General features: G+C 36.8%; 1 protein-coding gene across 4 annotated transcripts in view; it reads left to right on the top strand.

Moving 5' to 3' along the window:
• Positions 1-16,851, top strand: part of cnih3 (cornichon family AMPA receptor auxiliary protein 3) — a 63,779-nt gene that overhangs the window by 33,470 nt on the left and 13,458 nt on the right. For all 4 annotated transcript variants that reach the window (XM_022666274.2, XM_022666270.2, XM_022666278.2 and 1 more), the window contains exon 4: positions 9,440-9,552. In XM_022666274.2, the coding sequence (XP_022521995.1) occupies positions 9,440-9,552 (113 nt within the window). The remainder of the gene's footprint in view (positions 1-9,439; positions 9,553-16,851) is intronic.

Raw genomic sequence — 16,851 nt, 5'->3', positions numbered from 1 at the left:
AGCTATTCCCAAATATAATAATTAGGGGTGCTTATCGTCACTGATTTCCCAGTTCGATTAGATTCCGATTCACAAGGTCCCGATTCGATTCAAAATCTATTCATTTAGGGAAATTTTAGTTACAACAAAAATTTTAGTTTATATATGAAATGTTGTAATTATACAAGGAACACTTAAACTTCCATTAATAAAATATTACTGTTTATATTAAATGGACTTAAAACAACAGTTTTATATATTTTTTTAATATCATTTAATGTAGCTTAGTTAATTGCTACATTGTGTTTCACATCTCTGTACAGGTTTTAAACGGCCACTTTACTCAAATGTTCACGTGTGAGTAAAACATAGCGTCCTTCCAGAACATAACATGCTTAATAAATGTACTTATTTGCAAATAAAAATGTGAAATTTACCCATATCCACTAGTAAAGATGTAATACAATAATACGCATAGTGATAATAAAAACACAACAAGCAAAATGAATAATGTAAAGAGAGAAAACTTAATAAATTAAATTTACTTAAAAAAGAAAAAGCAGCTGGTCTGAGCGGAGCACTTCTTCCCAGTTATAAGAGCCTCGCATTCCCTGGGGACAAAATAATCAGTAATAATCATTAGTAACAGCGCTTCATAGAGAGCACAATCATAATTTCACTATTTATACATCAAATCACTCAGATACAGATTAATCTACAGTTATTCCATCTAACAGTTTAGCGCGCTGGCCACATGTAAAGCTAGTAAACCCGGCTAAACGGGGATTGGTTTAACTTACTAAGCTACGGTGGATTCAGTCGGTCAGGTCTTACTTCAAGTAAAGTACAGACGAAAACAACACTGGAAAATAGATTAAACATTGTTAAATGCACTTGTTTGATAAACACAGACATCAGTGAGTGGAAATACAGAACAAAATCACTTACATTTTAACAGAAACTCCCTGAACTCCTGGGCACTGTCTCTTATGCTCCAGCTCACCCCAGACAGAGGGCGGTGCTTGAGAGGATGGTCTCGTGAGACTGTACTCATAATGGGCTAATTCTAAAGGTTAATTCGGGTTTATATGAATCAATATCAGATCATTCAAATGAAGATCAATTTTAAAGAATTGATTTTTTAAACACACCCCTAATAATAATTACTAGAATGTTCCAGTAATTTTAAAAAGCACAGTTAAATGAGATTAAATGAGACATTTTCCTGATAGTTATAAAAGATGGAGAAAATGGCTGTGTTCATTATACAATTTTATTTAATAAAACACCGTTTTTCACCATGTTTCAAACACAGACTTTTCATTTTTTTTGTTTCTGTTATCTGTTGTCCTATCCTCCTTTCATAATTAAAAGAATTTTGGAACTTATAGTCAGTACACACTGTAGCCGAATCAAGGCATGTTTGGCACCGCACCTTCTCACATTATATACAGTATGTTCATCTGTCCCAGAGTTCTCTTCCTCTCCAGCTTTCAATCAGTGCAGCTCGCCCAGCTCTATTCTCCACTGCCTCTGGCCTCCGGTTAGTTTTCATTCTGCTGCTCTGGCACAGATGTCTGTCCTCTGTAACCTAGAACAACATTCTTGTAAAAGCTCGGAGCATGCAAGACGCACTCAGCTCGGCGGCGTTCTGAGCTTTGTGATTGCTGCACTCTCGGAGAGCGGAAAGCCGCTGTAGGGTTCAGAATGAAACATGGCTGCCAGCACAGTGCTCCACCTTTGAAATGCATCTTTCAGCAGTACATCACAGGCTCTGGATAGTTAATGTGCCCTAAGAGAATACCTTCTACAGGAAGTGCAGTGTTGCGTATTCTGCCTTTGTTGTTTAGTACTGTTGAAAGTTAAATAAATCAGTTTAATCGCACCACGTTTCCATTCGGATCAGAAACAGCAGTCAGTTCATGTCGGCTTGTTTTTTTAACATAAAGTGCAATTAATGTTGACGTCATCATCAGTTTGTATGTCAAGCAGCCCTTAAATTTATTTGAAGATTGCCAGTAAAGTGTATTTTTAGCCTGAAGGGTATTCTAGATGGAATTTTATAGTACAATCAAAAACATATGCATGGATTTGCCCTGATTTTGGAACCTGAAATTTTATGGATACCAGTTTTAATGACAATGAGAATTCTAATATTTTAATCAGTTTTCTATTTTAATTGTATATCACTGACTAATGTGATAGGGTTATTCAGTTTTTACCCTTGCAAATCTTTGTACCATTTGCTACCGTTTTTTGCACCCTTTTTTTAAAAAAGCTCCATATTAATAAAAAAAAAAGATCGTTTTTTTTAATATAAGAATTTTAATGTTGTATGTAAACACTATAAAACATCTATAGTATGTAACCAAAGTGAGTCCACCCCTCACATTTAAAAAAATATATTATATCATATCTTTAAAGGAACAACACTCAAGATATGAGTGTCAGTGTACAGCTTGAATAACAGTGTCAATTAGTGTCAAAAACACATAGCCATTAATGTCTAAACCACTGGCAAGAGAAGTGAGTACACCCCTAAGTAAAAATGCACATTTATTCACTTTTAAGCAGAGTTTAGGGTCGTTGTCTTGTTGAAGTATCCAGCCCTGCGCACAACTTCAACTTTGTCACTGATATCTACAGGGTTTGGACAATGAAACTGAAACACCTGGTTTCAGACCACAATAATGTATTGCCCCGACAGAGAGTTAAGGTGCACATTGAATTCTGCCGTGATTTAGGTAGACGTGGTTTTATGTTTTTTAGATACAATCCGGGTTAGCACCCGAACATCTCTTTCAGACAGCTTCCTCTTGCGTCCACAGTTAATCCTGTTGGATGTGGTTGGTTCTTCTTGGTGGTATGCTGACATTACCCTGGATACTGTGGCTCTTGATTCATCACAAAGACTTGCTGTCTTGGTCAAAAATGCGCCAGCAAGACGTACACCAACAATTTGTCCTCTTTTGAACTCTGGTATGTCACCCATAATGTTGTGTGCATTGCAATATTTTGAGCAACACTGTGCTCTTACCCTGCTAACTGAACCTTCACACTCTGTTCTTACTGGTGCAATGTGCAATTAATGAAGATTGGCCACCAGGCTGCTCCAATTTAGCCATGAAACCTCCCACACTAAAATGACAGGTGTTTCAGTTTCACTGTCCAACCCCTGTAGGCCTAGTGTATATCGGTTATACTAGATTCAACAATTACGTAATTCTCACATGAGTTACATTTTAATGTAATGCGGTTCCTTGTTCAGTATACTTTTTTTCAAAGATCCTTTAACTGATGTTATATAGTGTGTGTCACTCCGTTTAGATTTGTGTATGTGTAATACCTGTTGTTTTCAGTAAGCAATTTCTCAGTGTGTTCACACTGTAAATACCTCAACAGAAACAATCAGCGTGTCGCATGCTGTCCTGTCTCAGGAGAATAGGTGTCCTTTACAGAGAAAATGTGTGTAATTATTTGTTGCGACTAATTATTGCTGCTGTTGAAAGAGAAAGACAGTAATTGGAGACTAGGAGCTCTTTTGATCTCCAAAGGCTGAGGACAGTTTGCTGTAGCTAAAAGGAGCCTAAAAATTCAGCCTGATTAGTCACTGCAGCCAACAAACTGGGCAGAAAATCACAGGGCACACATGTGCATGTATCTAGTAAATCAGCTGTTTGTGGAGTGAGTGATGGAGTGAGTAATTCTGAGCATCATAAGATTCAGATTTTTACTTCCACATTAACAGATAGAAGACAGAATCACTCCTTATTTCACAGTATAAGTGACATAATAATATAACAGTTTAATTTGCCTCCTAAAACATGTGGTAGGTGAGTTAAATAGTCTAATTTGGGGGTGATTGTGTGATTAAGTGGGTGGCATTATATCCAGGGTCTGTTTCTGGCTGTGCCAATTGATTCTGGAAAGGCTCCAGACACACGATGACCATGACTCTGGCCAGAAACGTGTGGATCATAAATGGATGGATGGATGGATTAATATAGTATTACTGCAGTCAAATATACTGCATATTTTGATAGTAGAAGTTCTCATAATGGTTCTGTTTTTTTGCTTCCTCAATATATTTCCTCTACTTTATCTCATTATTGATATTTTGAGATTAAATACTGTAAACGAGTTACAGGATTAAATGTTGAGTTATTTAAAAAGTGATTTGTATTTACGTTTGCATTACTTATCAACAGAGTTCTTGCAACTTTATTACAATTTGCATTAAACAAATAACAAATGCCAGAAAATAAGTCCAGTAACAGTTTAATGTACTGAATTTACCCCTTAAATATCCAGCTGTCTTCATCACCAGACTCCCCTTTCTTAACCTAACCTAATCAGGTTTTTCAGGCACATGTACAATAAGTGATAAATAATGGCATTAAATCCTATTTTCATTATTTCAGCAAGACCCACATATAATTTTGTACAAGAAACTTGAATTATTACATATTAAATAAATGTTAAACTTTGATCAGTAGCCTCAGGAATGATCAGAAGACACACAAGAAACAGAGCTTTCAAAGTGATTGGATTAAAGTTTAGTTTAGTTAATCCATATATTCATAGTTAAACCATATATTCCATATATTGTGGTTGGTGTGGTGCAGTAGATAACAACACCTCCTGTAAGTGAGTTACCATGTGGGAGACTGGGGTTCAGTTCCAGTACTGGGTGACTATACTGGCTTATACCAATAAGAGTCCTTGGGCAAGACTCCTAACACTACATAACCTTGTATGTTGCTCTGGATAAGAGCGTCAGCTAAATGCATTAAATGTAATGTAAATGTAAATGTATTCTCTGGGATATATGATGTAAAATAGATTTGCTTATCACTGTCGAAGTGAGTATGGGTCAAAAAATGTAAAACGTTTCAATATATCAATATTTTTGACAACATTTTTCTAGCATGTACTGTTTTGGAGCAGGTGTCATTAAACATCAGTGAATTTGTTTTTCAGAGTAATATTATGTTTTTAGTGAGACATGCTTTCTAATGCAAATACAGAAAAATGTGTGCATCTTTATAAATATGATTAGTGAACAGAGCAAATGTGTTTGTAAAGACTAAAAGCAAATATTCTATTTGATTTTATCATTTGAATCGTATAAGCGTAAGAGCTTATAGAGAAAGAACTGCGCGAGAGCATGAGAGTGAGTGGGCGGATTCAGTGAATGACGCCTTCACAAAAGACCTCTCATTAGGTAACTGAAGCCTGAAGAGCTTGTCATTCACCCTCTGTTCCCCCTTGTAGATGGAGGTGGATACATCTGCAAAGTTGCACTTGACAAATACCCAATGCTCTTGAACTCTGCAGCTCAATCATCCTCAGCGACAGCCCCTCTAATTAATGGATAGGCAGGCCAGAGGAGTTGGGTGAGCTGGCCTTTACCGGACGGTTAATTACAGGCATTTAATGCTCGGGGTGCTGGAAATCATCAGAACACAAAGAAATGGTTGACATGAGGACAGAGCCTCTTCATTGGAGAAAATGTGCTTGTGGAACAAAGAAACCACTTAAAACCAGCAATTAGCAGAAGATCAAAGTGTAAATACATCAAGATAGTTTGCAGTTTGGAAAGTTAGCCTAGCCTGTTAGCCCATTGTGCAGTGAGACAGTTCCCCAAAGTAAGATTTAGGTTTGTGAATTTTCAAAGCAGCTTAGAGCTTTACTTTTTCAAATGAACAACTAGTTTATTTTGCTGTAAGGGAAAGATTTGAAGCTTTCCCATCCCTGGAAGAAAATACAGTATACTTAAATTTAGCTAAAATAGGTCTGTACTGTTTTGGAACCACTAATTTGAACTCAATTACTACTTGTTTGTAATTAAAATGGTATGAATTTGTACTAATTATATACTGAGTATATTGTGTTATGTTATTTTTGCCACTATTTAATACAATTTAAGTATATTTGTCTTTGTATTTATATTTGAGCTGTCCAACTGAACATTAAAAACATAGTAAAATTGTGATTAAAATATGGATTTTACATTACATTTATTTTGAGGAGTGATATATATGTATATATGGACCCTCAGGCTCTCATGTCCTCTGTCCCGCCAGACTGATGGAAGTTTCTGAAATCAGCTCTTCGATATCACCCACCACAGATCAGCTGCTCATCATCCATCTTACTCTCCAGTACTGATTACATCCAAGCCATTAGTGGCGCTGCAATACTCCTGAATATATAAAACCTATGTGTATGTAAAAAGACTTTTTAAAATTAATTTAAAAGCCGTTTGACCAGTGGTAGGATGGTCCCCCCAAGGTTTCTTCCTCCTCCTGCAGCTCTGAGGGAGTTTTTCCTTGCCTCCGCGCTCACTGGGGGTTCTGTATTATGTATTTTCTATGTTTAATGTTAAATATATATATATATATATCTCACTGCTGCAAGCATCAGCTGTTAAAGTTATTTTACCTACACTAAACTAACTAAAGTAAATGTTTTTAAGTATAATTTTAACACAAAATATTTTAATTTGTCAACACAAAATTAAGGTTTTGGTAGCAAATTTCAAGTACAGTTTTATTGCAGAAAGATTAGCTCCATAGGACACGTTCAGTAAATGTTTAGTTTTATATACTGTATTTTTAAGTCCATCACCTGTACAAAATTAGCACCACCAATTAAAGTATAATTTTTCAAAGTATACTGAAAAACAGATTAGGAAGGTAAAAATGTAAGTAGAAGTAGAAAAAGTATACTTGCATTTTTCCGCATATAGTTCAAGTACAGTATTATTATATTTAAAAACACAGCTTTTTTCACAAGGGATAATTTCCTATTGTTTTTTTTAGATCACATTCTTTCAATTTTTACATTAATGTACTGTGTATATAAGGAAAGCAGATTTATGTTAGTGCTGCACTGTATATAAGACGATCTGTGTTATGTTAAACCACTGTGTTTAGCAGTGAAGTGAAGGAGAACCGCTTTAATAATTGTGACTAAACATAGTCAGATGCTGAGAAACTGTGGCCTGAGGTCATACAGAAGATTTTATCCCACAGCAGGCCAGATGAGCCCCCAGTTCCCTCCACAGATGTCTGTACCCTGCATATATCAGGACATTTAATGATTTGAGTATTAGGAGAAATCTGACATGTTATTCATAAATATAGCAGTAAACATTTCATTTCAATACATCTCTTTGTAAAGATGTAGTGGAATAAATAGAAAGTGCATTTGCAGGCCATCTAAATGCTGAACCTTTTTTGCAAATTTCTTCTCATCAGAGTACTGATTCCAAACTTCTTTTTCCAAACTGCAGAACCACATACAAGTAAATATATTGGTAGCTTTTAGTTACCATAATTATAGAAATAATCATAGGTTATTATATCAGTCCTGTGGAAACTGCAATATTGGTAAATACATATATATATTTTTTAGTATGAAACCTATCAAAGAGGCAATTACTTAAGACCCCCTGGCTATGTACATCTCATGAACATTAAGATGGAAGAACTGATTGGTTGATTTCACCTGTCCAGCTCTCTCTACACTGAAGGAAAGACATTAAATGAAGAGAAGTGTCAGGATCTCTTTTGTGAGTGTCAGGATTTTCAGGATCACCTCCCCCACTTTGCTGAAATAGGCTTGGGATGAGTCAACATAATAAATCGAAGGCCTTTAGTGTACCCTGACTCTCACTCCTCCGAGCAGGGTTTACTCCGCTCACACAGCATATTATTTCTAGCCAGGTTATTATGGTCCTCTGCAGTGCAGTCTTTGATATGGGAATGTAGTTTACTTTTAGTTTTCAGAATAAACTATAGTCTGTTGAAAACTCTCAAAAGTGGCGGAATATGAATGTTCTGGAGATGTAACTAATTACAGTACAGACAATAAAACACCAGCTCAGCCTTTATTTTCTACAGAAATCTGCTCTCTGTGTCCTGCTAACCAAACCCTAAATATCCTTATTAACATCTAAAATATTCGCACAATTAAAAAAAACAATAAATTCACAGATTCTAAGTAGCTTTTTGTGCATCACATTGATTTGATGACACCTTATTATGCTGTAAACATTTTTCTGTTGAATCAGATCAATTAACATTACATTAAATTGTTGTGTAAAAACGTCTAATTTACGTGTTTTTCTAGCATACTTAAACATTTAAACCATGAAATTGATGATATTCATTATTCTACCTGAAAAAGTCCCTAAACTACTATTTCCTAAGGCCTGTCTGGTATTTTGTAAGAGCAGAGCACATTTTAAATGCAGACTTTTGCTGCACACACTAACAAGTGTTCTGGGAATTGATAGCTATAGCTGCTAAGTTAACAGAGCAGATAAGAACGAGTGCCACAGTGTCCAGTTTTGCCTCTAAAGGATGGTGCCAATAATACATTGACAGACAGGGCCAGGACAGAGAATACAGCAGGCCCAAATAAGGGGAAATAGCTTGTGCCCGTCAAACCAGTGGAGGCAGAAGGAGGTGAGCATGAAGGAAATCTGATATGAGAAATGGAGCAAGACAGTGCAGGTGAAACATGAGATGAAAAAACAAGAGTTAAGGGGTTTTGGAATGAAGACACAAAAACTAGGGTCCAGAGGTAAGAGATTTGCATAAAGGGGAAGGAGGTTGTTAATTAGGTTATATTGTTTAAATATACTTTCATAAAATTATATCCATTTTATCTACAGCCTGGTCCATATGCATTTGAACAGAGATATAATAAAAACATGAATTAAATGAATGAAATTCAAGTGATGTTTACTTTCCAATGGCTTTAAAAAACACAAATATTATTGATTGTGTAAGGAATCTGAAATAAGGTCTTCTTTTATTTATGAGCTCCTGTTGTCAAGTCAAGTCAAGAGGCTTTTATTGTCATTAAATCTGAGTACAGGTACACAGTGTAGTGAAATTACGCTCCTCCGGAACCATGGTGCAACATAGAACCACAAGCAATAGACAAAATAAAGTGCAGGAGTGACGACAGTGCAACATAAAAATTGTTTAAAAAATGTTTTTTTTGTAATTGTTTATTGTAATATTTGTAATGTATTGCAATAGATAAACATACTGTATGAAAATGTAATGTACATTTATTTCCACTACAGCCACATTTGGCGTTTTTTTTTTTGTCTTTAAGTGGTGAAATGTTCTAGACTTTCTATGTGCTTTGATGTGTACCAACTGCCTTCAAGCATATGCGATATTCAGCTCAGATCCTGAATTAGTTTAGTTCAAACTACATACATAACCAACTTTACTCTTACTTTGCATCTCTTCACTGTTACTGTGCTTACATGCTTTCATTGGCATGGTCACTTTCCTAACAGGGGACTTGCTATATTAAATATAATACCATTCATTTTTCTATTAAATCTGTTGTGTAATAACTGATGCAATTTGCAATGTGTCGAGTATCCTATCAATATTAATATCCATAAAATATCTGTCTGTTCTCCCTCCAGCTGGTGCTTCCAGAGTATTCCATCCACGGACTCTTCTGTATTATGTTCCTCTGCGCCCAAGAGTGGCTAACTGTGGGCCTGAACATCCCCCTCCTTTTCTACAATACATGGAGGTAAATATCTAAGCTGGCTTACTGTATTAATGTAGATAAAGGTTAAGAAATATAAAGCTCTTTAGAATATCCGTTTTGTACATTCAGTTATATGTTTTTTTGTAACAAAAGTTTGCAAAATGAAATTGTTTCTGGCCCTGCTTAATGGCTGCCTTTTCTATGATGAAGCCATGAGCTTCTTTTTCAAATCCAGAGATCATATCTTGTAAAGCTGCACGATATATCCTTTAAGTATCATCATCACAATGTGTGCATGCGCAATAGTCACATCGCAGGACGTGTGATGTCACCTAAGGCAGTTGAATACAAACACGTCATGTTGCAATGTTTTGATTCTTGACACAAGAAGTAGATACTCAGTGAGCAGCGCTGTCTCTGTGTCTGTGTGAGTGACTGGATGCTGCTGCCTGAGAAGCATGAGGGGGAGGGCGAGGAGGCGTAGGACAACCTGTCCGAAGCTATGCACCTAAATTCCGCTCAGTTTTGAACAGATACTTCCAGTTACAGCCAAATTCATGCTTTTAATCCCAGAAGAACGCTTATATTTGCCTTAAAAAGGCCATTTAAATGCTTAATTATTGTTGTTTTGCTGTTTTCCTCGGGTTTTGAGTGCTCGGCTGACTCTAAAGCACTGAATCAGCTCTCGGTCAGTCCAGATCAGTCCAGACACGAGACAGCTGCTCGGGTGGGGGCGGGGCTAGTGACCTTACGGGTCATGCCTTGTTTAATATTATAATAAAAACATCATTACAAATATCATTAATAAAACATTGTAATGTCAATTTTTCCAATATTGTGCAGCCCTAATATCTTGCTTTAAAATGCTCTCTCATTATTTGAATACAAATTAAGGCGATAAACAGTCTGGACTTGATTCCATTTGAAATTGTTGAAAAATGGAATCTCTCAATATAATGTCAAAAGAGCTGATAATGAACATGATGCAGGTGTTCAGAGATTGCATATATATAGCACCTTTCTAGCATAAACACAATTCTAACACACTCATTCTTAACACACTCACACTTAACCAACATACTGCAACCTGAAACTACTGTCCATCTAAATGACTGCATTAATCACTACCAGTGGTTTACCCAGGGCAGAGTGCCAATCCGCTAGGAACAGGATTCTGTGGACAGATGAAAGCAAGGTTACCTTGTGCCAGGAGGACAGTTAGAAGCATGATGTTTTAAGAGAGGAACCTTGGCATTTGGTTATGTTGGTGGGTCTTGGCAAATAAACCCACACAGACATGAGGAAAAATACATGAAAACTCTAGATCTAGATTAGACTTGAACCCCTTGAAGACCCTATCACTCAGAGGCAAACATGTTAACCACCATGCCCCTATGCTGCTCAATAATAGGAGAAATAGAAAGATTAGCATATATGTTAGGAGTGTCCAGATCACCAATTTAGTACCTTTCTATAAAGAAGGAATGCAGTGCTGAGCTTAGCTATAGCAAAATGTGTGGAGGACAGTGGAAGACAGTTAAAATTGATTATCTTTGAGGAAGGAAAACTCCTTGACATCTAGTCAAGAACACTTTTGATGCACATCATTCTTTACAATAAGGAAACGCTTCATGAATTTAAACAGATGGCTTTGTTGGAAAGCACTGGTAATTTTAGAACTTTAGAGCAGAAAAGTCAAGTTTTTGTCAAGACAGTTTTCTAATCCTGTCCAGTTCTGGAACAGGATTCTATGGACAGATGAAAGCAAGGTTACCTTGTGCCAGGAGGACAGTTAGTAGCGTGATGTTTTAAGAGAGGAACCTTGGCATTTGGTTATGTTGGTGGGTTGCAGACTTTAGACCATGACTGAGTGGAATAGATTTCAATTTCAATATTAACAAATAATCCTTATATTTACAATCATTTTAGCTTGTCCAGTAGGGCTGGGTATCACCACTGATTTACAGAATCAATACGATAACAAATAACAAGGAATTTGATTTGATTTTTGATTTAATTAAATTTAATATGAATATGAATATAAAATATTAGTGTTTACATGAAGAATCAACACATCACCACATATTCAAAATTACAAAAGTACAAAATGTACAACAACAAAAACAACATCTACTGCACTGCTCTGTTTACAGATAGTTCTTTACCTTGTATAGAAAGTTTTTACATTCTTATATATTTTCTATTCTTTTGTGTTTATCTATCTATCTATCTATCTATCTATCTATCTATCTAACTATCTGTCTGTCTGTCTGTCTATAATGCACCCACATCTTGATTTATTCATTTTAAATCCACTGTAATGGTAAATTACAGAAAACGTGTCACTTTGTAAATTGCTATAGACTCACCTGTAGTTGTGGTAAGCTTAGTGTAAGAAATATGGCAGATGGATTGTGTATCTTTGGAAATGAAGAGTGTTGGACTGAGACTTGATTCATTGTTATTTCCCAGTTCACTGGCTTGGATTCCCTGAGTCATGCATTCCTACCAAGCTGGTAGAGTGTACGCTAGCGTGAGTTTCCTCTGAGATACATGAAGTGCCACTATATCTGTTCAAACTGACAGTAACACAATGTCATTGGACAGTTGAACGTGGCTGGTGGAGAAGTGGCAGTAGTGTTGAGATACCTGCATCAGTTACCAGCTGCAGTGAGTGTTGAGGTGTGGAATGGCTGGTGAGGAACATTCTACCCAGCAAAAATGCCCCAGGGCAAATATGTCTGTAGCAATCTTAGACATTAAGCTTATGATCATCTGATGATGAGGCTTAGATGGTTCTGCAGAAGCACAGAGCACTCCACTCTTATTAGAAACAGAGAATATTTCATAGTCAATTCAACTGTAAATTAGTGAATGGCTTGTGGGAATGGTGCATTTATAATATTCTGAAGTTAATATATTTTTTAAGGTAGATAATCCATAACGTTACTATTCCACCTGACTTTTTAATACAGCACACATAACAATGATAATGACAACATGTAGATATTTCTTTGTCAGAGCTCAAGCTTCACTAAACAATGACAACTAGAGAAAAACTGCACTTTCAGAGCCATTAAAAGAATGAGCTGCAGCAGTTTATTGCTCTCACAACAAATCTAGCCAATTACTACCGCCAGCCTTAAAATATGAGAGTGTGCTTTAGCTTTCAGTGGCAAAGTCGCTACACTGTTTTCTGTATTAATGTTTTTGGGATTTTTTGTCTTTTTTTTTTTGGTCCTGAGAAAGAAAAAACTAGGTGAACTACATTTACCGGCAGGGACCGGAGGGCAGAGCATCTCTGTGGACAGGATCTAGTTCTTCAGCCACAGTCGGAGTCGTTTTGTGCATGATAATGTGTTTGTAGCCCCAGGTCGGGTTGTGATAGCATTGTGAGCACTGCTCGCTGTAGATTTAGCAAGCTTTGTTTTTTGCTCGTGCTGCGTATTATTATCATCTGTAATACTCACAGAAGTTTATTATTGTTCTTTTTAGCCAGTAGAAGTTATGGCAGCCCCTCCATCATGTTAATTGCTGGCAGTGCCAGATGCCGTACGGCTTCAGAGAGCGGCTTTTTGAGTGCTACTCGGAGAGAGAGGGAGATGTAGCATGAAATTCATCCATCCTTCCCTTCCTCCTCCCTACTGAGCACAGCTGCTGTGCCCATGTCCTTACCGCTCTACCACTGTCACTCTCGCTCTCTATCTCTCTCTGCTAGCATGTACTACAACCGTTTCTTTTTTATATTTTTAATACCTGAATATTTCGAGCAGTCTCCGCAATAATAGATTATTATTCTGTATTTGTCACATAATGAATTACATTTATATTTGATATTGAAAAACCATGGGCTTAGAGTGGTCCAATGGACTTTATTATTATGAGCAGTATCATTATGATAAATCATGCACAGTTGGTGCACCACACTTTCCTCCAGTGATGCTGCATCATGAGGAGTGGCTGGCATAGGGCCCTATTTTTGTGATCTATAGGTGAGCTGTGTCAACCGTGCCCTGTGCAACTGGATTTAGGGCGTGTCAGTGTTTCTTTGGTATAATGAAGACACAAAAATATGTCTTGCACGGCTCAAAAAGTGGCATGTACTAATTCTTTCAATTCATGACTGGTGTGTTTTGGATGTAATGTGAAACAAAACAAATCAGAGTGTCATTTGCCATTCCCTTTAAGACCCTCTGTGTGTGCTCTGACTTTGGTGGATTGGTATTTTAACAGTACAGCGCTTTTGCATTTCTCAGCAGAGGAAACTGATCTGCTCATTCACGCTGTGTTGTATTTTGTATTTTATTTATTGTTGATGTAAAATTTGGGCTGCACACTAAAGAACGTTCGTCCAACGAGTGTCCAACCAGCTGGGTGGTATGTGAGGGAGTGGGGGTGTACTTACGGTGCACCTGTGTAGCTAAGATAATTATGGACATCATGATGGTTATCTGTTGCCTATCTATTGTATGTACAATTGAACATCTGTGTCAGCAGTGGGTGCAACCCTAAGTAAATAAATGTATTTATATAGTGTATGTGTGTGAATCAAGAGTGTATATGCAGCAGGAGGTTTATTGTCTGGTGAGTTACAAAACTGTTAAATGCTATAAAGCAACTCTAGTTTTACATATAGTGTTATTGTTATTGAATTTCACCTACTCACATAGCTATTCAATGCCAGCAGTATTATCACAGCATTGTTAACGTGTGTAAATCACGCACCTGGTACAGAAGACAGTGCAGCTGATAAGAGCAGAGAGAGCTTGTGGTTACAGCACTGTTGTATTGTACACAGGCTTGTGGGTTTGATACCCATGTCAACTGAAATATGTACATTCTGTTTACTCCCCTTGTTCTACGGTTCAAAAATGACCCGCCCTACCAAAGCCCCAAAATAAAGCAGCCTGATTGAATTTTAAATCCAAAATCTATTTTGCATGAAACAACCTGTTATTTATCGACTCAATTCAATTTAATTCATTATTTATTATGTATTTGTTGCTACACAAAACAAAACGACAATCACCAGTAAACAGTATTACACTTTATTTTTCACTTTTTTCTTTACCACAAACCAGCTGTCATAACAGTTTTCTTTTGCACAGTAAAGGTTTATTATTGCTATTATGTAAATGTGTAGTAATTACTTAATAATTTTCAGAAAATCTTTTTTTTTTATGGCTGGTGTGATGAACAGGAGAAAGGTGGAGGGGATGAAATGTGCTTGTGTGTGTGTGTGTGTGTGTGTGTGTATTAGAGAGAGTTTGTGTGTGGCCTTTATATTTTTTTCTTAAATGCTTTTATAATGTATGGGTCAAAAAATGAATCTTTGTACCCTAGTGATGTAGAGCCCACATGGAAAAATAAACAAAAACAAAGTAACACTCTTTCTAATGATGGGATGCCTTTAGGAAAAGTCAAGTTGGAAAAAGATAGTTTAAGGTATTTTTTTTACAGCAAAACAAGGTAGTGGGTCTCTTTTGATCCGCAAGACAACACAAGGTTAACACTTTTCTTTGCTGGGAATGACCTTGTTGTATTATATAAGTGTTTATATTTGATGCAGTACCTTGGTTCAGGAACCTAGCTTGCAAATATCTAGCAAAACTGTCAGCAAAAGTTGTCTGGCTGATTTGATACTGTATAACAGTATGGGACAAACTAATTAACTAAAATAATGTTTATAAAATAATGTTATTAATAGAATTAACAAAGTTCAAACTAAATGCTTCATCCTACTGCTACAGAATTCAGAAGCTGTCTGCACCACAAAGTCCTGGTCATCTTCCCAATGTAAATTGCAAATTACAATTAATTCCAGTGTTTTATCTCACTTAACAAGAAAATTGACTTTTTTCCACCTGTTGTATTTAAATATGCTAAAAACTATAATTATACATTTTAGTAAAGTAGTGATTTTGCTAAAATTTACAGTTTTTCTACTACTGTGAAATCTCTATTACAACAAAACATTTAAATCACCCACATTTTAAAGGCCTACCACGCCATTCTTGATTTAGCTTACTGTTGGGCTGATTTGTTTGGAATCTGACTTTTTATATTTGCCATGCCTGAGCTACCAGCGGCTGTGTTTATTTGAGAGATGTCTCCTGCACCCCCTGCGCTGCAAAGACACAGACACATGGTGGTTTTCATGCTTGGAAGGAGCCTGCATTGTAAACACACACAGAGCGTAAACAGAGGTGGTGTAAAATAGTAGAGGTGTGACAAGATCCTCCTTCCCAGTTCTGTTACCCCACTGAACGTATTTTCTGCATTTGTACAGTTGATCACTGCAGACAACTGTGATATGAAGCTCATTTACAGTAGAAGTCAATCAGCAGTTGAATTGGGCTACATTCCTGCTGTAACATTTACCTAAAGAAGGTAGGATTTTTAGGATTATTATAAACAGGCTATGCTCATGAGCCATAAAGATTCATTTAAGATGAATCCACCAAGCTGTGTGAAACTCCTATGAACACACAAGAACTTAAACAGCTTACTGTTTTACTTTATTATTATTACATTAAGTGCACTATTTGTATTGTGATCTATATGCGAGCCATCAACAGTGCACAGAGAGATTTAGAGTGTGTCAGTGAGTATTTGCTGTTGTAGAGCTGGGAAAAGTACACCTTGCGTTGCTCGAAATGCGCACATTTATTCATAGGTGTGTTTTGGGCGTATTGTGAAACAAACCAATCAGCATGTCACTTGCCATTCCCTTTAAAAGCCACGCTGACTTCTGACTTCAGCAGATTGGTATTTCAACAGTGCAGTAACTTTCTTATTTTAATCAGTCAGTGGTGCACCTGTAGTTTCCGTTGCAAAGATAGCAATCACACACACCTATAGATATATTAGCAAGCTTCGCTGCTATTAAAAAGTGCAGGCAAGAGCAAGAGCGTGAAAATGTGTGGGGTGTAAGATAGCAATAAGCTTGGTGACGCACCTTGCACAGGGTGTAAGCCCAAACAAAATCTGTTTCTTTGTTTGGTTGTATGAATGAATGGATGCAAGGATGAATGGATGCATGGATGGATGGATACATGGATGGATACATGGATGGATGGATGGGTGGATACATGGATACATGGATGGATGGATGGACACATAATGGATGGATGGATGGAAACATGAATTGATGGATGGATGGATGGATGGATACATGAATTGATGGATGGATGGATAATTGAATGGATGGATAGATGTATACATGAATGGATGGACAGATGGATACATGGATGGAAGGATGGATGGATACATGAATGCATGGATGGATGGATGGATACATGAATGAATGGATGGATGGATGGATACATGGATGGATGGATG

This window comes from Astyanax mexicanus, chromosome 1 (assembly GCF_023375975.1).
Source record: "Astyanax mexicanus isolate ESR-SI-001 chromosome 1, AstMex3_surface, whole genome shotgun sequence".
Lineage (NCBI taxonomy): Eukaryota > Metazoa > Chordata > Actinopteri > Characiformes > Acestrorhamphidae > Astyanax > Astyanax mexicanus.
This window is presented reverse-complemented; position numbering and strand designations above follow the sequence as displayed.